The sequence below is a fragment of the Amblyomma maculatum genome, chromosome 3 (genome assembly GCF_055883805.1).
Source record: "Amblyomma maculatum isolate TAMU_Amacu chromosome 3, ASM5588380v1, whole genome shotgun sequence".
Lineage (NCBI taxonomy): Eukaryota > Metazoa > Arthropoda > Arachnida > Ixodida > Ixodidae > Amblyomma > Amblyomma maculatum.
The window spans coordinates 153,079,696-153,104,117 of NC_139346.1; the positions used below are offsets into that span (position 1 = coordinate 153,079,696).

Genomic DNA, 24,422 nt, shown 5'->3' on the forward strand with positions numbered 1-24,422 from the left:
GGGTTTAGCGATACCAGTGGCCGAGTGAATAAACCGGCGGTGGAAACTAGCAAAAGACGACTGGAAGATTGGTGGCTTAAAAGCAGAAAAGTGACATAAGGTTAGTAATGTAGAAACAAAAATTCAATAAACAGAATGATGGTATAGCTAACCAATCAAAAACAATAATTAAGATACAGGGAGAAAAATGAGCATGATAGCTACTGCTACCACCTCGTTTCAAAAGGGACGCTCCTATATCCCATCCATCCATCCACGGCATGAAGACGGCGAAACGTTGCTCGGCACTTCCATTTGCTCACGTCCACGAAGTGGATTCACGCGAGGTTTTTTTTTTTTTTTTTTCTTCTTCTCCCCCGGGTTTCGAAACCGGGGTTTCGTAGCCGGAATAATCGAAGCTCTACCGTAAACTATGCAAGTTCACTCTTCATCAGCTTCGAAGCAATTGCATCAACGTGTGTCGCCACTTTATCAAAGCGCAATTTGCAGCTGGCGCAACACTTTCCGCGCATTTTCCTGCGCTCTCATAATCAACGCTGCTCGATCTTACTCAGGGCGAGCGAGCTAAAATGATCCAAGAGCTGCAACGCCTTCCCACTCTACGAATCACGTGGATGTTTCGGGGGGTTTCGGACATTTTAGAGACTTTTCGCTTGCCGGCGAAGTTCCTATAACTGGTTGTGGCCTCAAAGAAAGCGTACACGAACGCCTTATCCGACGAGGGGTTTACAACAAATCACGCCCTTCGGAATACTTTCATCACGAATTCCTCCAAAGGAAGATAACAAATGAGCAGCAGTACAGAAAAAAAACGTTTTGATAGCACATTACATTTTAAGTCCACGCGTATTTGTTCCACAGGCCTCATCGCCCGCCGTTTTTCAAAAACGGAAGAGCAGAATTTTAGCATTTCGAGCTAGCATAATCAATACTAAAACTGAGTCTAGGCTGCTGCAATTACTATCTGCGAAAGTTTATGGTTTATGGGGTTTAACGTCCCAAAGCAACCAGGGCTATGAGAGACGCTGTAGTGGAGGGTTTGATTTGGTTTGGTTTGTGGGGTTTAACGTCCCAAAGCGACTCAGACTATGAGAGACGCCGTAGTGGAGGACTCCGGAAATTTAGACCACCTGCGGTTCTTTAACATGCACTGACATCGTAAAGCATACGGGCGCCTTGCTTTTCGCCTCCATCGAAAAGCAGCCGCCGAGGCCGGGATTCGACACCGCACCCCTGGGAACAGAAGTCGAGTGCCCTAACTACTGCACCACCACGGCGGGGTTTGGTCCTTAATTGCACTTTTACTGCTTTGATAGGATAATAAAGATGGAGTGACAACGCCAAATATGAGCGTCTATATAACACCATCCGTCATCATCCATCAACATCAAGTAATCGCCATACGGTTAGCTGCTCGCGAAAAAGCTAATCTTGCAAAAGGTTCACAGGACGCAAATAGGACCTCCAAGACTTTTTTTTTTCCGAACCCGCAAAAGAACACTGAGCCACCGCGGCGGAGCTGCAGGCTGGAAGCCGAACTGTTCGAAGCAGAGCTGCAGAACAGAGCTGCCGGACACCGAGGAAAGGCCGAGATGTATTCTCCTTGGAACACACGCATGGCCGAGCGTCGAAGTATTCGCAACTACGAATTATCGCTTAGAAACTAACGGCACGCATCAAGAAGGCTGACTACTACGCCCGCATTATAGCATCTTACGAGATCACGAAGACTCCGATGATTTCCCGCGCTTTTCGAACTGTCTGAAAAAGAAAAAAATCGCGCTACATTAAAGTCAACGATAGCCCAAGCGGTTCGCCTCTTGCCACATCCTTCCATGGGGCGCTGCGCATTTTCGATAATTGTACGTTCGGACTATGCGTGACACAAGTATACTCGCGGGATACCGACAAACCAGACGCGCGCCACCAAAACTCCTCCTCTCACGTACGCAGCGAAATTGCGCGCATAGGCAGGAAATTTTGCTTTGCCTCGAAAACATAAACAAGGCGTGCGCACGGCGGCGTGACGTCACGCAAGCGGGATGGATCTGCTGCTCGTGGCAGCATGCCTCTTCCGGCGAGGCAGGTACACGATTTCTTCCCCAGTCGATACAATCGTTTCACAATGGTGACGTAAGCACTCGGGAGAAGAAGTCGCGCGGAGGACTGCTCCCTGTCTTCCAGGTCGTGTTAGCCCCATGCATGAAGACGGTGCAATGCTCCAAGATTTCGAGTCCGCCGGCTTTTCTGCGACAACCTGGATTTCCCTTATTTTTTTTTTATTTTTTTTTTTCTGCGTAAAACGAACCTATCCGTCAGCGATTTCACGGAAATGGGAAATAACAGGAAAACGCTAGAACCCCCTTTCCCAACCCCCAAGTTTTTTCAGCGGCGGATCTATTTCGGCCGAGGTCGTAAAACGTCTCGCGCGTGCATAGAATGCTGTGCGATTCCGGCTGTAAGCCAACCTTAACCCACACTCTCTCCCTTCGTCGTTGCCTTCTACCTCCTTAGTGCCAGAAAGCGGGCGAGAGAGGCGAGCCCGCAAGAGCAGAAAAGGGGGAGGGGGGAGGGGAGTTGCGCAGACCGGGGAGCGCCGGCTCTCAATCGCATGCTCAAACGGGTCACAGCGCTACGCACTGTAACCTGCTCTTTGTAACAAAAAGTAGCAAATATTTGGTCAACAAGAAAGGGAATGCCTAACACGTAAAAAAAAAAAAAAAAAGAAAATGAGGGGGTCTTAGATGTTTTAAAAGGAGGACGGCGTAAGCCTAGTCATCGATAGCTATACTTTCATAGTCGTCAGGTGTCATGCCTAGACATCGTAGTCATTACCACTCACAGCTAATCATTTTTACTCATTTCCAATCAGTTGCGGTCATTTCAAGTCGTAGTTTCACATATTGGTTATTAGAAGTGATTTTTAGTCACGATTAATAATAAGCATTCATTAATAATTAACTTTATCGATTTCTATTAATTACCTATCCCCATCAATAGTTTTCACTCTTAATCTCCCTCCTCACACGTCCGCTCCTCGCGAGTGACGTCAGCGGACAGATGCGAAGCACAGCTCCTGCGCACAGATTTTCGCTCCGTGAGCCTGCCTTCAAAAAAAAAAAAAAAAGCATTTTTTTTTTTGCTTTTATAACATACTCCGGCAAATTCTAACTTCTGGCTTACTGGAATACAAGTTTTCGTTCATCCAACATGTAATGTGGATTTCGATTCATCCGCATTCGGATGTTCTGCGAAAAGAGCCGAAGTACGACTCTCTATCGCTGCAGAAAATGCGCTGGTGGTTGAGACATATCGGCGGCCGGCTCGAGGCGATATAATTTAATGCGCAGCTCTTCGAAGCTTGACCCGGATATGACCGCTGCTTACGCTGTAAGCGCCGGTGGGAGGTGAAATACGCGACCATCCGTCTTGTTTGGACTTTTTTTTTTTTTTTTGCACTTAGGAGAAAATGCCGCCAGAAAGACGAGCGAAAGGAAAAAAAAAAAAAAAGAAAAAAATCCTGCACGTCGCCTCTAAAAGACAAGCCGCGCCTGTCAATGTGCGAGGAGTTCGTCCTTATCGATGACCCCTTGCCCTTCTCGTTATTTACTCACCCATATAAGAGGTTAAATATTTCCATTTCAACTGAACAAGATTCAAGTATTACGTTGTCAAAGCCCGATTGGAAAACAGGCTCCGGGGATAGCTGCGCGAAAAGGGTGCTAGGGTCTTCCCACAGAGCGGCTGCGAACAGGTGCTAAGTGTTTTATATGAAGAAACACCACGGACATAAGAGGGAAAGAGGCCACGGTCTCCCGCGCGCAGCGGAATACCGTAAGTGAAACAGTGTTCAGAGCGCCTAGTTGTAGCAGCGAGCGCTTTCCCCCTGGCCACGCAAAGAGCGACTAGCCGACGTGCACTCACGACAAAAATGAGGAGAGATAACAGTACGGTCGTCTTGCCTCCGGCGGAAGACGTCGGCGGTAAGCTCACGGGAGAAAAAGTGGCACAGTGACAATAACAAGAGCAGGACCTCAAAATGGAAAGAAAGGAGAGGAAAAAAAAAAAAAAAAAAAAAAAAAAAAAAAAAAAAAAAACGACGACTGCAAATCCGCCCAACCGAGCGGAAAAAGCGTGCGCGTATCACGTCAAGGTCCCCGGCGCTCGTGTTCGACGGGGACGTGTATAGCAGGGTTCAGAGGATACCCTAAAAGAACCTGACGTCACTGCGCAGACAGACTGTGCGCGTGTAGTAGGAGGCTATGGTAGTATTCACGTGAAAGAGTCCGCACCGCACAAACACGCCGACGCTTTGAGGAAGGGGCTCGTCGCACATAGCAGCCTGATGGAAAACGGCAGTTTGACACCTGGCAGGTCGCTCACTGTTACCACACGAGAATGCAAATGACACTGGTGAAACGCCAGTTTTCTAGCATACAATGCTTATATACCTACCGATCTCGACAAATTAGGTGAGCATCACCCGGTAATTACAGCCCAACTGCAACCGAAAGTGACGCCAAAATTGACGGCGAACATAAAGGAATAATACGAGACTGTCTGGGATTTCTTTAAAAAAAAAAAAAAGAAAACGCCCTAAAACTATTTGGACGAGCAGCGGCTCGACCGGCACCGTTTCACAACGATTTAGTCAACTATAGGCAAGTGTCGCAGACTCTGAGCTTTTCGAGCAGTACGTTCTACATCGTCGGCTTCAACGAATTTTTCCCGTTCGACCACCTGGGTCATTAGTGCTTACGAAGGCCAGGTGAGCGCTATATGTCTCAAATATAGAAAGGATTATCACGAAAGTATATAGCGAAAGGCTGAGAGAGAGAGAAGGAAATAACTTCAATATTACTGTCAGAAGAAGTCACTGGGTCTTAGTAGGACAGCCAAGTGGCGACATCTTCAGAGCGATGAACTGTACATAGAGATTCGCGTTGCGCAACACTTCCCGATCCTGCATTCAAGTGAGGGAGCTTCTATGAGAGCCTTGGGAGGAGGGGCCATAAGATGCGGTTAATGTTCGCCGTTTCCCCGAACCTGGTGCAACATGATGGTTTGGTTTGTGGGGTTTAACGTCCCAAAGCAACTCAGGCTATGAGAGACGCCGTAGTGGAGGACTCCGGAAATTTCGACCACCTGGGGTTCTTTAACGTGCCCTGACATCCCACAGAACACGGACGCCTTGCTTTTCGCCTCCATCCAAAAGCAGCCGCCGAAACCGGGATTCGATCCCGTATCCTTGAGAACAGTAGCTGAGCGCCGTAACCACTGCGCCACCAGGGTGGCGGGGCTAGTGCAAGATGAGCATATGGAGTCGGGAAATATGCGTGCGTATACCGCAGGATTGGGATGGAGTTGGTCAGTATAGTTTCGCCAGAATATTTCTTGTCTCGTTAAGGAGAAAATCTTGTGGTGGTGGAGGACAAACTCGCCTACTGTGTTTGAAGCGTTGCGCAAGGCCGTTATATGTGACGCAATCCCTTCATTTCGAGTTCCTCGGCATCAGGCTCGGTCGATAAAATCGCGCAGTGTAGATAGGCAGCCTCACCTGAGTGGCGCGTGTGCATACACATACGAGTTCTATACCTCTTTGTCCAGTTTTACACCCGCGAGGATGTTTCTAGAGGCAGTTGATATTCCGCGCACGCGGGAAGTTACGTAGAACCGCTGATAATTAAGTCGGCATCAGACCGCGATATGACTCAATTTGTTTCGATTTCAGCAAGGAGGAGTCGGCGTGTGGACAAAATAATAAAACTACGAGGGACTTTAGCGACTAAAGTACAGTGAAAGGCGAAAGCCTGAGTGCCGCATTATGCAACGCAACTGTCACTAATTAGTAATTAATTATTATGCTCTGATTAGTGAGTTTATTATTCACTAAATCACTTAATTGATCAATTATTAATCAGCACTTTTAATTAGAAAAATGAATTAATTGACCATTAATGAAATAATTATCTAATTTTTAGCCATTAATTAGTAATTGATCATTGATTGGCATATGGCCATATAAGGCACTCATTCGCGCATACTGTGGTGGTGCTCTGTGATTGGTCGATGCCTATATGACGTCATCCCGCCTCAGCCAATCAGAGCCGCCGCAACAGCGGGACACATTTTGTCCACCATAGTATAAGCCATTAAAGGCTTTCGCCCTAATGCAAGCGAAGCAGAATGACTTCGCCAGGCTCGTTGCACGATTGTCTCTAGACGCCGGCTCATCCTCTTTCTTACAAAATAAATGTTTTCCCTCTCTCTTTAGACGACGCCAATCAGATTACAGACAGAGAATCGTACGCAGTAAGCGTTGAATTACCCTAATAAACAAGCTCATAAACGCAAAGCGCTTTCTTCCCCCCTTTTTTTCTTTTTTTGTTCGCGCATCAAACGTTTCACAATGAGAATCCATAAACAAAGTCAACCCTGGAAACCATATATACAGCTTCGGTCGGAAAGCATTCGGACCCCGAACTCGATCACCCCCAGGAGGGGTGAGCAGATCTTTCATTATGCTCGCACGCAATAACGGAACTCCCTTACCGGTTCCACAAGTACCTCATTTGAGACGGGTTGAGAGACAGTCGATAAGCTGAAACAAACGTGACACGCGTGCGAGCGTTTAACTTCAGCCAGCGAGACGCAACGGGGAACAAACCATTTTCAGCAGAGACATGCTTATTAGCGCGTGCCCCACGCAGATACCTTTAAAAAAAAAAAAAGAAAAAGAAAAAAGCAGCGTGAAGAAAGCGCAAACGTCCGCACAAACGACGTCAACGAGACCAAACGCACTCCTGCCTGCCGCGTCTCGTTGGTAGTTTCGCTTAAGAAACGAGCTCGCCTCTTCCTTTCACACACGACCGACGCGGCTGCTCTGTTTGCGAGCACGCCCCCGTGTGTTGACGGGCGCGGAGGAGTCGCGGGGCTGATTGATGAGCCACAACGGTCGCAGTCTTTTCACGATCATGTGCACAGACCTCAGCCCTTTTCTTTTATGCACAGTAATTGGCGTGCGGAAAAAAAAAAAAAAAAAGAGAGAGAGAGAGAGAAAAGGAAGAACTACGCTAACAAATAGTCCAGCCGCGACGCGATCAGAGTCAAGGGAAGTTTGAATGATTGATAGAGAATACAGCTTGGATGTACTCGAGCACGGTACGTACTGGCAATGAACGGTTACAGACCAAATTCGACCTCTACAGTATTTCAGTGGCGACTCCAGAGTTAGCCAATCAGGTTGTCTTAAGCAACTCTCCCCTTAAATACGTTACATGTTGTAAGTTTATAGAAATATAAAGACAAATCAAATCAAATATAACCTGCCCCGAATCAACATTTCCCAATACCTTGGTGTACCACAATTCTTTCATTGGGTTTGGTTTGTGGGGTTTAACGCCCTTTCAAAGCGACTCAGGCTATGAGAGACGCTGTAGTGGAGGGCTCCGGAAATTTCGACCACCTGGGGTTCTTTGACGTGCACTGACATCGCACAGCACCTAGCTTTTTCGCCTCCGTCGGAAAGCGGCCGGGATTCGATCTCGCGTCCTTGGGCACAGTTCTTTTATTAAGCCAGTATAGTTACTAACACAATTACCATTCACTGGAGCTTTTTGTTTACTTTATAGGAATTTCAGCTCGCCAGCGCGTCTGGAACCGCGGTATATTGAAAACAAGAAAAAGGCAAGACATGCACGGCTCGGAACTTCATTAATTCATGGGCGACTATGAAACAACATATACGGGACAATCAATCAGGCGACTGGAACTATTTCAACCGCGCGATTTCACAAACTCCTGTGCAGACGACTCAGAGAAACGGACAAATCAAAGGAGTACGGTTTTTAGAAAAGCAGCGCAAAAAAGACGCGCCCGTCCTTGTCCGAGTCTTTGTTGCACTGCTTTTTCTGGAAAAAAAAAAAAAGAACTATGTACCAACACGTCCAACTTGCAACATTAACAAAGGAGTATACGTGAACAAAAGCCAGGGTCTTGCTATTTGCCCATTCCTTGCGTCTCCCCGTATCGCTCATGCCGCGCCCCTGTTCAAGCAACAGATCCAGCAAAAAGAACGAACAACTCGCTCTTCTTCTCAAAGTTGGGGCACTTGTTTGCTTTGAATCCTTTTTCCTGTATACAACTACGGCGCTGCTCTCGGATTCCTTTCTAGGTTTCACGGGCGACATTATGCGCGCGTGCCGGAGCTGAGGCCGCCATGCCGACATGGAGGAGGAAACAAAAGCCGTGCCCTTTACAGCTCATCTGCGGAGATAAGCTAGACGGCCCCGCGGAGAGAAAGCTCGTCACAGCGGTATGTCGGTGCCAAAGGTCGTGGTGTGACCAGATCGCAGCTGTTTTCTCAGCCGCAGTCAGCGCACAAGACGCTTCGCGCTCCATAAAATTGTCGCAACATCACAGAGCGAAACCCCCGGTTTCTTGACAAGCTGCGAGGCGCCAGATAACGTGATATCGGACAGGGAACGGATCGCGGAAAAGTACAGGCGCGTATATTCGAAAAGGGAACACCTCGTATGCAAAAAAAAAAAAGAAAAGACGCTGCTCAATTTGACAGTAGAAAAAAATACGGTCCCTGCACAAGCCTCAATGGCGGCATGAGCAAAAAAAAAAAAAAATAGAGAGAGAGAGAGAGAGAGAGACAGAAGTGCAACCGTCCGGCAATGCGGCAGTTATTCTTGCCGGGCAAACCTGAATTCAGCTGTGACTGCGCACGACCTAAGCACGTAGCAATTCGCAGATTCATCGAATAATCTCGGCAACATCCAGCAAAATGTTAAAGAAAAAAAAACCGCACAGCTGACAGTGTTCAGCCCCGCTCTTTTGACAAAGCCAGTCTGCTTGCAGGCTGCGATAGCCCAGAAATCTGTTACAAGCTGCGTTACGAGCATTGTTCCGAAACCACTGATACGACAGCCGAAACATTGCGAAACTGCACGAGCAGAATCGCCCCTCAACTCGACTGATTCAGGGTTTTTTTTTTCTGCGTCAGTGCTTTTGCCGTCAATCCACCGCGAAAGGCGTAATTCCGTCGCAAAAACTTCGCTTATGTTGATCTTTCGCTAACGGGAGCAAACAATACATGGCCGAAGGCCTTTCGCAGCAGTGCTGCGCGTCGCGTCCACAGCCTGTACGCGTAGGGGGAAAAAAAAAGAAAAAAGTAAGCTGCGCACTGCACACGCGGTGTGCAGCAGCCACCAACGACCATGCGACGCCAGGAGAACGTGCTCTATTAACCAAAACGCATTTCAGATACGTGTTCGCGCCAACGCCAATTCATCGAAGCGGGAGCACCTACCGAAAACCACACAGGTGTCGCACTCTGTGCCGCGCGTGTAGCAGAGCGGCTTTACGCAGCGTTTAAGTTCCGCAAGTGACAAGAGGTCACAGCTGTGGTCGATCACTATACGTAGCTGACCTACACAACGAATGACAGGACACGGTGCTCGAACGAAAGACAGCGCCTGACTGCGCGACGACTTGACTTCTCGAAACGGGACGTCCCGGTAATCTATAGCGGCGAACTCGCCTCTTACATGCGTCCCGTGTCTATTCAGATACGTAAATGTCCCCTAGTCGTCAACTTAGCACAGCTACAGCGCATGCCGAACGAAAATTCGGAATGCTTTATAGAAATGCCCAGTTGAAGCGCCAAGAATGCGCGAAAAGGAGAGGTTTGCAAATAAGCGAAAAGGGTCTTCCTAAATCGGGGCTTTGTTTTGTACACTATTTCCATCCCTGCCACCACTGTCAACTTTGGACCTGGAATTATGCACATTTACTCACTTATGTGACTGCAGAAACTGTTTTCGCCCCCCAAATTTAAGGCTAAGAAAAGCAGTGAAAGTTCTGTGACACTTCACCGACCAAGAGAGCGCCTATGCCCAAACGCACACGGCGCCCAGATCTACCTTGAACGCATCGGGTCTGCTCTTGGGTAACGAGTCTAACCTAACGGAATTTAGACAGCAGACCAACGTTGACGGCGTAATTAATGCCGTCAAGTGCGGGACGGGCAACGCACAACTACCGCTTCGAATCACACGAGTGCAGGACGCAGTTTACCTGTGGCATTCTGGTTCTGATCCGCGCTCTTCTTGTTCCTTGCAGCGGAGGAGGCTTCCTTGGCGCTGGCCTTGAGCATGCCGAGCGCGATGCTCTCATGCTGCAGCTTGTATGTGGACGCCACCATGGCGCTGAGCAGAGCCGTCGCGTCCCGACTCAAATCGTCCGCGCCGCTGTCCGGCCGCGACTCGTCGCCGTTCGCCGAAGAGGCGGAGGAGGCACCGGCGAGCGCCCCACTCCACCGTCCGCCGCCCTCTTCCTCCCCGCGCCACCGCTCACCACTTGACCACAACGCGCGCCGCCGGCGGTAGTAGCAGTACGGCGTGGTTGCCGGCGCGTACCACGAAGCGGCTCGTCAGGTAGCCGGGGGCTGCACGTTGAGCGCGCTCTTGGGGCTCACTGGAGTGCGACGGCAGCAGGCCGGCATCGCGCCGGTCAGCGACACTACTCCGAAAGGTTCACGAGCCGTACAGCAAGCAGCAGCCGCCGCAAAGCTATTACGCGAGCGAGGGGGGACAACACACTGGCGCAGGTGCGCGGGGAGGCCGAGCGATGATGACCACGTGAAGGCAGACGAAAATGCAACGCGCACAACACAAACCGCCTCTATTCTCTTTTTCGTTGCTTGGCGCTCTGCGATGCGGATAAAGGAGGGCGGACACGCACGCACGGACTTCCGAGAAGCACAGACGAGGCAGAAGCAGCCACAACGCGGCACACACGCACGAGACGAATGCCGCCGCCGCCGCGGCCCGTAGCAGACGACAGAAGCAGCAGCAGATCTCCGAGAAAAAAATGCAGCAGGTGCCGCCTCGCCCGCCGCGTGCGGACCGAGCAGACGACGATTTTTGTGCAAGCGCTGCTAAAACGAGAGCGGCAGCACCGAATGGAGAGATGATGACAGCCCGAGGTGAGGGAAAGGAGTCTTTCAGCTTTGTGCAGATAGCGCGGTGACGTGGCGCCGCCTGGTGGTAATCGCGAGAAGCGCTCCTGACGCACTGCGCGGCCTCCGAGATTAACTCCGATGGGAAGACGGCCAAGTGACAACATTGCTATGGCGAAACTAATGAGCTCGCGCCAGGAATACTAGCCACAACTGGCTTCCCACGAATGTGCAGTAAGGTACACGTCTGAGAAAGAAGCACGAAGCAAAATGAAAGGAAAAGAACGGAAAAGGCGACGTCGGAATGAAAACATAAATGTGGTCGGTCGCGCATGCGGATGGGAGTCCCCAGGCGAGCAACCTTTCGACCATGTAATCTTGCCGGTGATTGCAACCAGGAGAAAAAGGTTCTGCAAGACGCGGGCAAGGCGACGACCCCGAACTTTGGCAGGCAACTCTTTCCAAAAACTCGCTTCTTGCGATTGTGAAGCGCGCGTAACACGAAACCGAAATTAGAAAGGAAATTGTGCAACCCCATCTGCAGTGACACTGCGGTACCGCTGATATCGCTCGCCTACCGCCTTCGATAAAGAAGCCTCTTACCGAAAACGTGATTTCCTAGCTAATAGCTAAGACTGTAATTCCAACCACAAGTTAGAGAACTGAAAGGAACTTCAGCTCTGCCGCATTCATCATCCAAGAACGCCGCAAATGTCCAATGCCTTCAACAATTCAGAACTTGCTTTGTATATTAACTTAGAATGATAATTCTCTCGACATATTCTACAAATTTGTCATCCTACCTTAGCGAAAAAACCGTATGAGTCACAATAACCTCAAACAGATTTCGCGTACTAATCCTATTAAACTCATATCAATCTCATACAATCTCATATATTTGCCATACGTTGAATGATATATGTATGAGATGGTATGAGATTTGTACGAATTTAGTATTCGTACGGGAAATCTGTATGAGGTTATTTTCATAGGGTTTTTTTCATGGGGTCATAGGGATTTTTTTCATTACGGGTGAGAACTCAACATTTCAAGAACTTAGATAAATTCATAATCCTTAACTTATTTGTTTCTGTATCCACGCTTCGACTTCGTGGCGGCACTGACCCGTGTCGCGCGATTTGAGGGGCTGACACCTTTACCGGTGGAAAAACGTTAAGAGTGGAGCAAAATCGCAGTAACTGTCTCACCACTCAGCGTGGCAAACTCTGAGAAGGAAGAGATGAGGCAGAGGGAGAAATGAGGAGAGAGAAAGAGAGAGAGAGAGAGAGAGATGGCATATATTTACAATGTACTGCAAGGCTGTCGCAGGTTTGGGAGACTGTATGTATTATACAAAAGCAACAAGCTAAAAAATGGAAACTCAAATTGCAGGTGCCCTTCAAGAACAAAACAACAAAAAAGACCGAACAGTTCGAACCAGTGACTTGAAATAGTAAACTAACGGAATGTTAAAAATAAATCACACACTGAGGCACAATCATCATATCGAGCAACAGTCAAATCAATGACGCGATTCAAATTAACCGACCTTACGAATCATAAGCAACACTACACAACTTAGAGATGAATGAAGAAAGCGTAACAATTTCGACAACATAGCCACAGTGCTAGGGGACTTCGGGTTAGCTATGTAGTCCACACCTGTCCCCAATGCACGACTGCTATATCTGCTAATCCACATGGCTAGGTCAAAGAACTGATCGCTGGCTGCGTTATAGAGGCATTCAAGACCTTCATTAAAGGAGACACCCAGTACTGCTGAAAGCAAATTTTATCCAAACTTGTCTTCTAAAATTGAGGAGGACATTCCACTGTTAAGTGCGTGAGTGTTCCTTCGACAGGCCCCTCGGCACATCGTGAACAGCAGACGGCGGTCCATTTATGCCCCGAGAATGTAACCTAGCGGTTACGAAAAAAAAAAAAAAAAAGAAAAGCAAGCCGAGGGATACGCGAAGGATTTCAAGCCCGCTGGGGAAGAAAATACGGCCCGGTCGCACTGTCGTTGTGGCGATCATCCCAGCAGCCCATTTCACACGCTTGCAGCGCCCAACGATTCCTGTGGTGTGGCGCGAGCGGCCTTTGACTCCCAAGCTATAATTTGGCGAAACTGATGTCAAGCATACTGTAATGCCTTTATTTCAATGGTATGACTTCTCGTTAAACATACGCACTCCTGTGCGAGAAGAAAACGCCATGAAGCGTTTGTTCCTGCGCGAGTAGCACATTCGACACGGAGGCCTCTACTGCCTTTACGCTATTGCTCCCCGATGAGCTGTATCTTCCAGAGAACAGGCTCTTGATGAAAGTAACAAAGCGCGCAGCGCTAGACCAGCCGAACAGCCACGCGGACGGCCAAGTGTATCGATGCTCGCTCCTAAACAGTAAAAAAAGAAAAAAAAATCCTGGTGTCGTACGTGCTTGCAATTTCTACGGCTTCCGCACCATCGCTTTTGCGCCCGTGCTCTCCGAATCCTATATTCAAGCAGCAATGGCCGATCATCGCTCGGTGGCCATACTAAGCACCTTCGACAGGGAATAGCTTGGCCGGATACCATGCAGAATGCAACGCTATCGGACAACCATTGGTCACTTAGCTTAGGAAGTCCTCTTTGGCCACCATGCATGATCTCGCAATTCAAACAATAGGTCACAAGCCCGTGCTCGTTAGAAGGGCGTCAAAAAGAAAAGAAAAAAAAAAAAACTGTGGTAACTATGCGACCAGGTCGCAGCGGCCACGCTTCGATGGAGGCGAGCTGAAAGACGCCCGTGTACCGTGTGATATGTATGTGCGCGTTCTGGGATGTCGAATTCAACCCCCCGCCATTCACCTCGACGACACCCCGCATCCTTGCACTCTCTCTTCCATCCCTTCCGCCACTGTATGGATCAGACGCTCACAAGGAAGCGAGATAATTATAGAGTCCTTTCCTTTTCTCACAACCATATTTTCCCGCTTTATTTCCACTTAAATTTGTGCAGCTCTTGTGCTCATTTCACTCACAGCGCACCAAGACAGGACGAAAGACGAGGAATGAAACACAAACAAGATCCTGTGTTTCTTTTTCCGAGCCCATAAACCACCATCGCCGCTAGTCGATAGATAAATCAATGGAGAATTCCTTAAATCTGGCAGGTAATTGTTACCGGTCACATGGGACTTTGTAACTGCAATTACCTAATAAAGAAGACGGAAGCCGTTCCAGTTGTCTTAAGTCCTCAAACACATAAAGATAGTACAATGCAGAGATATGGCTTTTCAGAAGAAACCACAAGCTGAATTTCCTCCCTGCTTTGAGGTACGCCTAAGAATTCATCACCAGCCGGACTACACCCACTGCAGCGCGAAGACCTCTCTCATACTCCACCAATTAAACCGATCTTGGGCTAGTTGCATCCACTTGACCCCAGCGAACTGCTTAACCTCATCCGACCACCTAATTTCCTGCCGCTCCCTTCTACGCTTCCCTTCCCTTGGAATGCAATTAGTTATTCCTAGCAACCATCGGTTATCCCCTCTTTGCACTACATGTCCTGCAAATGCCCATTTCTTCTTCTTGATTTCGACTGGAATATCATTAACTCGAGTTTGTTCCCTGACCCACTCTTCACGCTTCCCATCTTTTAACGCTACACCTACCATTTTTCGTTACATAGCTCTCTACGTTTTCTTCAACTTTACGGAGTACTCATTTAGGACATTCTGGAAGCATTTTTATTTTTGTTCCCCTTTTTCATATTGAGCGACTTTATGTATACGGCAAGCAGGTCGCAAGATATGCTAGCGTTCAGCGCGCGGTGCGTAACAGTACAGACAGCACATTTTGAAGCTCCTCCACGAAATCAAGGCGAAATATGTCGCGTGAATAAGGAAGAGCGGCGCTAAATCCATCTGTCAGCTAGCAATAAAGTCATGTTACGCTTAACTGGACATGTAAATAAGGCCCATTATTTATTTTTTTACGACGCCTAATATGAATGCCTCACTGAGAACGAAAGAGAGAGAGAGAAAACCAAGTTCGGCTGCTGAACTCAGCTTGCAGATAACGCTGAATGACTCACCGCATGCCGCCATATGTGCCGTCTGCGCAGTCGCCACACAACGTGCAAAGCGAGTGCGAGGCCGCAAGTCGTATTCAAGCTGCGGCCGACAACTGGTTTCGAGAGAAGCGACGGAAAACCTAGATTGCTTAGCTTAACTAGCTTAACGCCTGAAAGTGGCCCTGAACAAAAAGATTGTCGCCCCCAGCGCGAACCTCGTGGAAACGACGCGGCCACCAAAGCTTAGTATTTGCGTTCTGAATCATGATCGCTCTTTCTATGCCGCAGTCGGCGTACAGCTTCGGTCAGCCACGAGGGGAAGAAGCTTATCTTTTGTATGTTCACTACAGGCTTGACTAGATCTTTTGCGAGGCACCACGTTGTCACGCGTTGATGATTCCGCCACGATGATCCGGACTGCCCTCGACAACGCAAACTAGCTATCTGCACAGTTCGGCATCATGTTTAAACAATGCGTAGTCGAGCGCTGCAATAACTGCGCTTCCCACGACTGTCCAGAGCACGTGATGGTATCGTCACGTTGCCCTGTTCGCGCCGAGGGCACAAATTTACCCCATTAAACAGGACGGCTCGATACAACGCTGACAACGCCGAAAGTCTCGGCTCTAACCGCACATATCGCTGCGATCGTTTGTGGCGCCTGTCTCATCGCAGATGAAAGCAAGGCTTTCCAGGCCTGCGTGCGGTGATATGGTGTCAGTAGGTCACATGTGGCGAACGGTCTATACGAGCTTTGTCGTGCTTTTCTCTAACGGGCTCAAGGACCGATACATACAACTGCGGAAGGCAGATAGTGTTCGTGGAACCCGCGGAACTGAAAATGATCCGAGCCACCAGACTGCCGCACAAGGTCGCGATTGTCCCAAAATCTCTCGTGATCCGATGCTTTGGCTCATGATGAGATTCGTACAGTAATGAGAACGAAGTCGCGGGTTCGAGCTGCGAGACCACATTTCGATGGACAGTGCCACTGGAAAGGAAATGCGCAGTAACTATCAACCGAATAGCTTAAAGGCGACGTGATAAAGATAGAGTCATAAAGGAGGGAGAGAAAGCGGCTGAGGGTGTGTGTGTGTGTGTGTGGGGGGGGGGGGGGGGGGTCGGGTACAGATCAATTTCTACTATAACTCAAAGGGTGAAGGTTCGGGTTAGTGGGACATAGCGCAAAAAAAAAAAAAATAAAAAAGGTGGGACGAGACACAGGCGCCTGTGCCTTTTCCCTCCGCTTTTGTTGCACTATGGAACGGCGATAATTATGAGGGTATACTTGATGTCCCATAGCGCAGCAAAAAAGGAGGGACAAGTGTCTTGTCCTGTCTCTCTTGTCGCGCTATGGAACACGAATTTCGACCACTTGGGGATTTTGCGAAGCGTACTGACATCAAGTACCGAACGGGAACGGACGGACACCTCTGTGCACGGGATTTGCTCCCTCCACACCGTGACCAAAGGCTGAACACCACAGCAACTCAATCAACGCGGCTAGTCGTTCAATTCAGTGGAGGTGACACGACAGAGCGGCCGAGTGTCGTGTAATTTCATCGCGCATCAAAGGGTCCCGGCTGGTAGAGACTACTGCTCTTCCTTCATTGCCTAAGATGCAGCTTATAGGCACGTTAACTACAACTACCGAATGCGACGCGGCTCCAGAGTCGTCGGTTGGTAAACACTGAAAACGCCGCTCTGGTAAATAACGTGTTGCGACATCAAATAGTGCTACGGCGAAGTACGAGGTTGGCAGTGTCGTGACGTTAGTTCGATATCCCGTGCATGTGTACCGGCGACAGGACGCAAGGTCGCCCGGAGAGAGGAATAATCGATCAATGAATGGCGCAGCCAAGACGAACGGCCACGTCAGAGAGTAAACGGAGAAGAGAAGGAGGGTTGCAATAGCGCGGCAACCTAGCAACGAGGGCTGACGCTTGGCGTCACGCCGCAACGTGACCGGTGTCTGAATGAGCGAGCGAGGTAGCAACGTAGTTTTCTTCTTGTCGGACCTTTTTGCTCGGATCCGTCAGAATCGATGCGACAGGGCAACAAGTGGCCTGGTCGATAAACCGCCGGCGACATCGCGGCCTTTAAACAGAAGCAGTTGCTTGAGCTACAATTCGTGCTAATGATGTGTGATGTGAACCACACATTAATTAAAATTTCTTACGTAGGCTCTCATTTAAATATACACTCAATTTCTTCCCCTTTCCTCCCTTTGCTTTCCCCGACACATGTAGGGTAACCTACCGGGCATAGCCTAGTTAACCTCCCTGCCCTTTGAGAAGATGTAGTGCCAAAACGGACGGTACTCAGGAAGGGACAGACAGGACAGGGGCAGACAGAACAGGCACATGTCCTGTCTCTTTCCGAGTGCCGTCCGTTTTGGAGCTACATCTTTTCAAACGAACATGAACCAACTAGCCCCCAGCAAGTATTATTGTGCAACCTCCCTTCCATTATGTTGTTTCTCCTTCTAATGTAAGCTGTCAATCTGATTCACGCACCAGTGCAAACGCCGGTGTAAACTGAGACAGCACGTTAACGGCCCAGGAACGCACGCACGTGGGAGTTCACGTGAGGTGAAAAAGCTAAATACATAAAATCAATATGGACAGATATCCTGCCGGATATATTATGACATGGATTGAAGAAAACTAAGCGAAGAAATGCGGCGCCGTATACGCAGTTAGCAAGCCGATTATGATCCGGATGGCAGACCCAGGTGTCCTCAGCAAGAGAGCTGGTTGTGTAAAGATAAGGGTCATAATAAAGGCGAGCGTACACACGTGCCTTCGAGGCGAGCGAGGGGCTAAATCGCTGACCCCAATATGCAGACCAACCCCCTCCTATCACAACTGCAAGCGCGTCCAATTACCGAGTGGCTGCCACAGTGTCCATCCAAAGGACGCATCTAATTTAATTGCACGCGTTTTCTCTATTCGACCTGTCGAAGAGAAAGCCGGGGGGGGGGGGGGGGGGGGGGGATATATCAACTCTCCAAGCGGGGAAAATAAAGTATGCGCCACGAGCAACGCACTTTCAAAATGTTCTTTGCTGCACGGCAAGTATAGACGACGGCCTTAAATGGCAGGCCGAGGAGAACTGTGTCCAATACCTTCCAAGTAATTATCAATTACATGACCTCTCTTCTAGCTGTGATGACATCATTTGTCCTCCAGCAAAAGATCCAGTTATGGCCGAGAGACTGTCACTTAAATACATCCCCACCAATCGATTCCAGCTCGCGACGTCTACATCGAGGAGGACTGCGTAATTACTGTTTCGAAGTGAATGGCGGCCGGTAATGGGACCAGCCGTGCTTCGTCGTTTCCAGGTCGGAAAAGCTCCGTGGTCCCCTGGTGATTAGACCAAGGTAACTTAAAGACAAGGGCCACACTGAGTTTGTACTCGGCATCCCCTTTAAACCAGAGCGGCTCTTTCAAAGGACAGAGGCTGTGAAAATTAGCGAGCAACCATACGAAACAGCGAACGTCTAAGAGACCGAGCCGACTGGCTACAAGCGCCAACGCCGATCCGGCGAAGCGTCTCGCACAGCACTCATTTGGCGTTTCGCCTCGCGGCCACATATAAATGCCCGCGGATCCGGTCAGGTACTCCACTGTTCCGACGACTTCCTCGTCCCATAAACCCTTTGCGATAAAGCCATCACCTCCTTTGGAAGAGGGACTTCCATCCCGCAAGTCGAAGGATACGTTAGGGCATCGTGCCTAGCCGCAGAGTGTCGTGCTGCCGTATGTGCCTCTCATGCCAGTAAGCGCCTCGCAATGCGAACACCTTTATAGCACCGGCAGCGTACGTTGCCCGGCCCCAAAGAGAGGCTCCTGCAACGACCACCAGCGTCAAGAGAGCACATCGCGTCACTCATGCCGTCCGCTTCTCGTCACGCTGAGTGTCGCTACGGCTCGCATACGGCGAGGTGGAGAACGACGTTACCAGGAAGAGGAAAAGGCGCCGCAACTCTTCCCACTCAGAGGGGATATTCCCGAGTATCGTCGCGATAAAACGGGGATGGCGGCAGTGAAAGAGAGAACAGTGAAGAGACAATGAAGAAGTGAATCTCAACGAGCAAGCTGGTCGGGGGAGATGACTGCCTTATACGAGTAAGCTGGCCAACCCATCGCTCGTTAGGCACGCACGACCGGCTGATGCCACGCTGACGACGATTTCGACCGTGCGCAGGCGGGGAGAGCCCTGTGAGATAAGCGCCGATATAGGCCACCGGGGCTATATAACATCGCAGCCACTGCCTCACCTGGCTGGAGAAGAAGAAAGGAGAGAGGGAGAGAGAGGGTGAAGGCGATTTAGAGCCGCAGAGAAAGCCACGTTCCGAGTGGATAAGCGACTTGTCCCATCGTCGCCCCGTGTCGTATAAAGCGCGACACGAAGGCACTAGAGGGAGAGCGTCCGTGGTACGACGTACAATCTGCAAGAAAGGCGGAAACAGGGCGTAAAATGCCTTCACGGCTTACTTCACAGAGCCCGCAAATACCGAGACCATGTGTGGTCCTTTAAGCCTACCCGGTAAAAGCAGTTCTGTCAAACATTCGCGGCGAACGATATCTTTAGGAGAAACGCCGCCACCCGCATGTTCTCATAAAGGAGGCGATTACTTTAATCCTTCTACTCTGACTAAAGCCTTTCACCATAAACTGAGGCCTCATATACGCGACGTAACTTCTTGAGCGAGAACATGGGTCTAGGGTGGCAGCGGGCAGCCTTCTAATTATGGTAGGGTAGGCCTAAGAGGTGGCCGGAGGGTGTTTATTTTAGTGGGCGGCTGGAAATGCGTCTTTCATTAAAAGTTAGATGTCACCCTCTTCGTTACGCTGCTGCACGGGCTTCTCAGAGGGTGGACATCTTGCGGAGGATGAAGTCAGGGGTGGATGGATGGTAGGCGGGAATGTTCCACTACGGTAGAAACAAGCGGCATTGATTTTGGCCCCATGGCATCCTGACAGGCGGAGCTGTCTAGACGCGTATGCGCACCAACTAAGTGCAACTACCAACTGACGCCGAGCCCGCCACCGCATTCGGCCTCTTGATGTGACCAGCGCACCTGTCAACTCGGCCATGTCACGTGCTCTCATAGCGTCACACATGTCGACCAATCAGCGAATTTCACGACAAACAAGGCCGCATGCCGCTTCTTTTCTCTCTCTCTCTCGATAAGGCGTCTAATACTAGCGCATTAATGTCGTCCTACGTGGTTGACAGGTGTTAACGGTGAGAAGACAAAACAGCTGACACTCTGAAGTTGAAACCTCCGGAAATCGGCGTGAAGTACATGCGGTTTCAAACATGTGTGCGGGCGTCCCAGTACGACGTCAACGCCAACCGCAGTGAAGGCCGTCGCCGATGCGAGCATCAAACGCGCCACCGTCACCACCTCCGCGACTACATGACAAGACGCGGACACGCTCCGCAAATGTGGCTTCCCCGCAAGCATCCGAGTGCAGTGGCAAAGCCAGCACCACCGTTCACAGGGGAGCCCATTTCACCCGGGGCAGCAAGAAGAGGAAAATTGCTAATCCGGGCGGTGTCAAGGTTGCGCCGCACCCTTCAAAGCAGGCAATACAGACTACGCCGCTGCAGGTTTTCCGTAATGACATGCAGGGCAGCACGCGTGCCGCGATCCATCAGAATTCGAGCGTCGTCGCGGCTGGACGGAGGCCCAAGCAGGTGTCAAAATTGCGGCGTTCAGGTATCAGTATGCGTTGTGTGGTGCGTACAACCAGCGCTGAGGTAAATGCGAACCGCAGGATGAATCTTAGCTAGGGAAGATTCGCCACCAGCGCACTTAACCGAAGTTGAATTTCGATGGTGTTAATACCGAAACGTAGAAGCGTTTATAGACCCACCTTGCATTTCCTCTCGAGCAAGCGACATCTCTATCGCGTCGTTTTTTAGGGTTGATACGACAATTCCGAGACTATAACGCCAGCTGGAAGTTAACGGATAGCTATTGCTTTAATAGTACCGCACTTCTACTAGTTTTTTTTTTCTTTTTTCTTCATAAATGCATTGCGCGTTATCTCACGTTGACTGCACAAAGGGCCGTCGCCCTTTCGCTTAACTTCACTCATTCGGACAGCCTGTTTCATTTATTAACTGTCTCCGCTTACGTCCTGAAAAAACACTTAATAGAAAACAAAAAAAAAAGTAGAAGACGGAGAGAACGCAAAGATTACTGGCCAGCCTAAAGCTGAAGTTACGTAAATAAAGAGCACCACGAAATTCGCCTCGGCAGGTACCGACATTTAACGACAGGCACCGTTTCTCAGACTACAGTATTGACATGCGCAAACTAGCCCACGAAGAAGGTGGTTGGAAGCCTCTGCCGAACCTATGTTCAGACTAACGTTCATACCAATGTTTCGTCAAGAGGTCTTGATTGTTTTCGCCCGTGGATGCCAGTCCCATGTCAGCTTGGCAAAGCATGAGGCACTGTCTGCCAACGGTAATATGCTTACGTAAAGTATACGCGCGGGTTAAGAGGAATGCCTCTTGATAAAGGACGACAAAGCGCGCGTGACACGTCAAAGGAGAGATTGCGCAACACAATCCCAGCTCCGTTCTCCCGCCGGGGACCACGTGACGGTCGGTGTTTGCCGGAGATTCTCGCGGATAAGAGAACACCTGTTTGCACAAGTGCGCGCCATCGATGTGGGGGCACTTTGCTATATGAGGCAGGAAGCGGGACGTTTTTAATGCCATGGGTTTCCGGGGAGACAGTCGCAGACGTTGTTGTTCCAGCGAGCAAAATGCTTCAGGGAAGATTCTCGACGCTAACGTCATGAGCATGCACTGTAACGCAGGTTCGTCTACCCTTTTTTTTTCCCCATGATCAAGACCTCGACTGTTCTGCTTTTACAGCCCCTTTCTCCGTTTGTATTGCCAGAGAAAAAAAAAAAAAGAGAGAGAGAGAGAGAGAGAGAGAGAGAGAGAGAGAGAGAGAGAGAGAGAGAGAGAGAGAGAGAGAGAGAGAGAGAGAGAAAAGGACACCCCATGATTGATTTAAAACTGATTGATTTATAGGAAGGGAAAGGCGCGGTAACTGTCTCACTAGTTTTATGTGGACACCTCAACCGGTCGTAAGGGAAGGGATTGATTGATTGAATGTTCTTTATTGAATGGGAAGGCTCATGGTCATGGATGGGGATAAATGGGAGTAGACAGAGAGGAAGGGGAATCTATAGACGACAGTGCAGTTTTGAGGAAATGAAAAGCGCAGTAACTGTCTCATATACGGGCGGACAACTCAACTATGAGGTGAGGGAACGTTTGGAGTGAAAGATGAAATAGAGGAGGAAGAGGTGCCCCAGCGGAAGGCTCCAGAATAATATCGACCACTCGAGGGTCTTCATCCCGGCCTCGGCGACCGCTTTTCGATGGAGGCGAAAAGTAAGGCTTGTGTGCTGTGCGATGTCAGTGCACGTTGAAGAACCCCAGGTGGTCGAAATTTCAGGAGTCCTCCACTACGGCGTCTCTCATAGCCTGAGTCGCTTTTGGACGTTAAACCCCACAAACCAAACCAATCGAGGGTCTTCCCCGTGCATCGAACAAATCGCAGAGTTCACGGGCGTCTTTTTTTGCGTGTTTTCGAACTAAACGCGGCCTTCGCAGCCGGGTTCGAGATCGGGTACTCAGATTCAGTACTCTGGACGACAGCACATCCCTAATGTGAAGACCGCTGCTAAATAAAGAGGCTGTGAATAATAGAAAGGCGAAGGAAATGTTCCATGCTGCTTGGAGAAGTTAAGAACATTTGAAAAACCATGTTTAGCATCTGCGCTCCGGTACGCTCAAACCTGGTGTCGAGATTACCCATTGCTTGGTCCGCAATTCACTCTCAACGAGCCAGTAAAGGACCCCCTCCCACGCATACACAAAAAGGAAGAAAGAAAACAGTGGCCATGAAAAGAAAAACAGAGGATTTATCTTTTCTTGCTCTTTCCTTCAGCTTTATTACCACAACTAAAAAAAAAAAAAAAAAAAAAAAAAAAAAAAAAAGAAAGAAAGATTATAACTAGGGTTCCGGTTGTCGCGTAAATCCTTCACTGAAATGAAGCGAGTCAAACAAACATGTTTTCGTTAGTAGACTGGCGCACAGCGCGACGGGGAACACAACGACCTCGAACCGTAGGCGCACTCATGCATATGGCGCGGCGAAGTGACATATCGTCAACGCTCGCGCTTAATCAGAGAAACCTGCCCGCGCGCCCGTGCATTTTCTCGGGCAAAGAAAAGTTGCCTCCGATAACTGCGTGGCGGTGAAATGGAGCAGTTTGCTTGGAATGGATGTCACCCATACGGGTCGTCGTCGAGCTGGGCGCAATGCCGACAGCTAGGAAATAAGGAAAGAACTAAATAAAGAACCATCGCGCGGAACGTCGGTCACAAATGGGGGGCCGCTTGACTGTGACACGACACAGCTGTTCAACTGCTCCGTGAAAGTCAATGTGCGTTAAGGACGGCGCAAAAGAAAATATCAAGAGAAAAAAAAACGCGGATTCAGTCGCTAAAAGCTGGGCGCTACTGCCGTGGAAATGCGTCCCCACCTGTCGCGCTTGCGAACGGCGACAGATAGAGAGATAGAAAAAGGAATAACTTCGACGCAGCGCAGGCTCGGAGGTCATGCAGGACAGGAGTCATCGGGGTCACTAAAGCCAGTCCGAGGCTAGCCAGGCCCGGTACGTGCGAGGAGAGCGGTATTGGTAATTAATTAATGACAATGAGGCGGAAAGGAAAATATTTCAGATCAGTACAGCGTTTACGACGACTGGGGTCAGCAGGGGAAGGTCAGAGACATTCGACAAAGGAACGGGCAATAGTGAGATGTGTACTCGTCGGCCTCGTCTGGAAAGACGGAGACCTACACGTTGCGAGGGTGTGGTGATGAGTGATTACCCCGCTTTTACTCGTGTTCTCCTTCTTCGCCTTTATACTCCGTTTCATACATCAAGTGCAACACTGCCAAAGCTAGAGCCCTTGTTTGCGCTCCCGGCATCCGTGATGAAAAATAGTGCCTGCTCTTGACGAGAGGAAATAACAGTTGCTTTGTCTGCAAGCTTAATAAATCTTACATTTGTCATCAACTCCACGAAAAGCACCTTTTTAAAGGAGAAAAGATAGATTTCGATGAGTTTGGCTGTTTTGTTTGTCGTTTTCGTTCGCGTCGCATTTTTGCTGCCCCGCAACTCTGCCAGCGGTGCCCTCCAAGCAGCGCAACGCAGCGATCTCGACTGCCTCTTCGAAGCGGAGTTTTTCTATAAGATCTGCACTGCGAAGATGTTTAGGCACGCGAAGCAAGTTATTGCAAACGTGTATGCTCGGAATAGAGCCCGTTTCCGCAGGAACCACTTGG

At 49.5% G+C, this 24,422-nt stretch overlaps 1 protein-coding gene across 2 annotated transcripts in view; it reads right to left on the reverse strand.

Annotated features, from left to right (window-relative positions):
- Positions 1-24,422, reverse strand: part of anne (polyamine-transporting ATPase anne boleyn) — a 112,826-nt gene that overhangs the window by 80,612 nt on the left and 7,792 nt on the right. Inside the window, exon 1 of one of the 2 annotated variants that reach the window (XM_084598267.1) lies at positions 10,084-10,959. The exons of the other annotated variant lie outside the window; for it this stretch is intronic. Coding sequence (XP_084454393.1) covers positions 10,084-10,210 — 127 coding nt within the window. The 5' untranslated portion in view covers positions 10,211-10,959. Of the gene's footprint in view, positions 1-10,083; positions 10,960-24,422 lie in introns of those variants that run through there. 2 annotated transcript variants of the gene reach the window in all.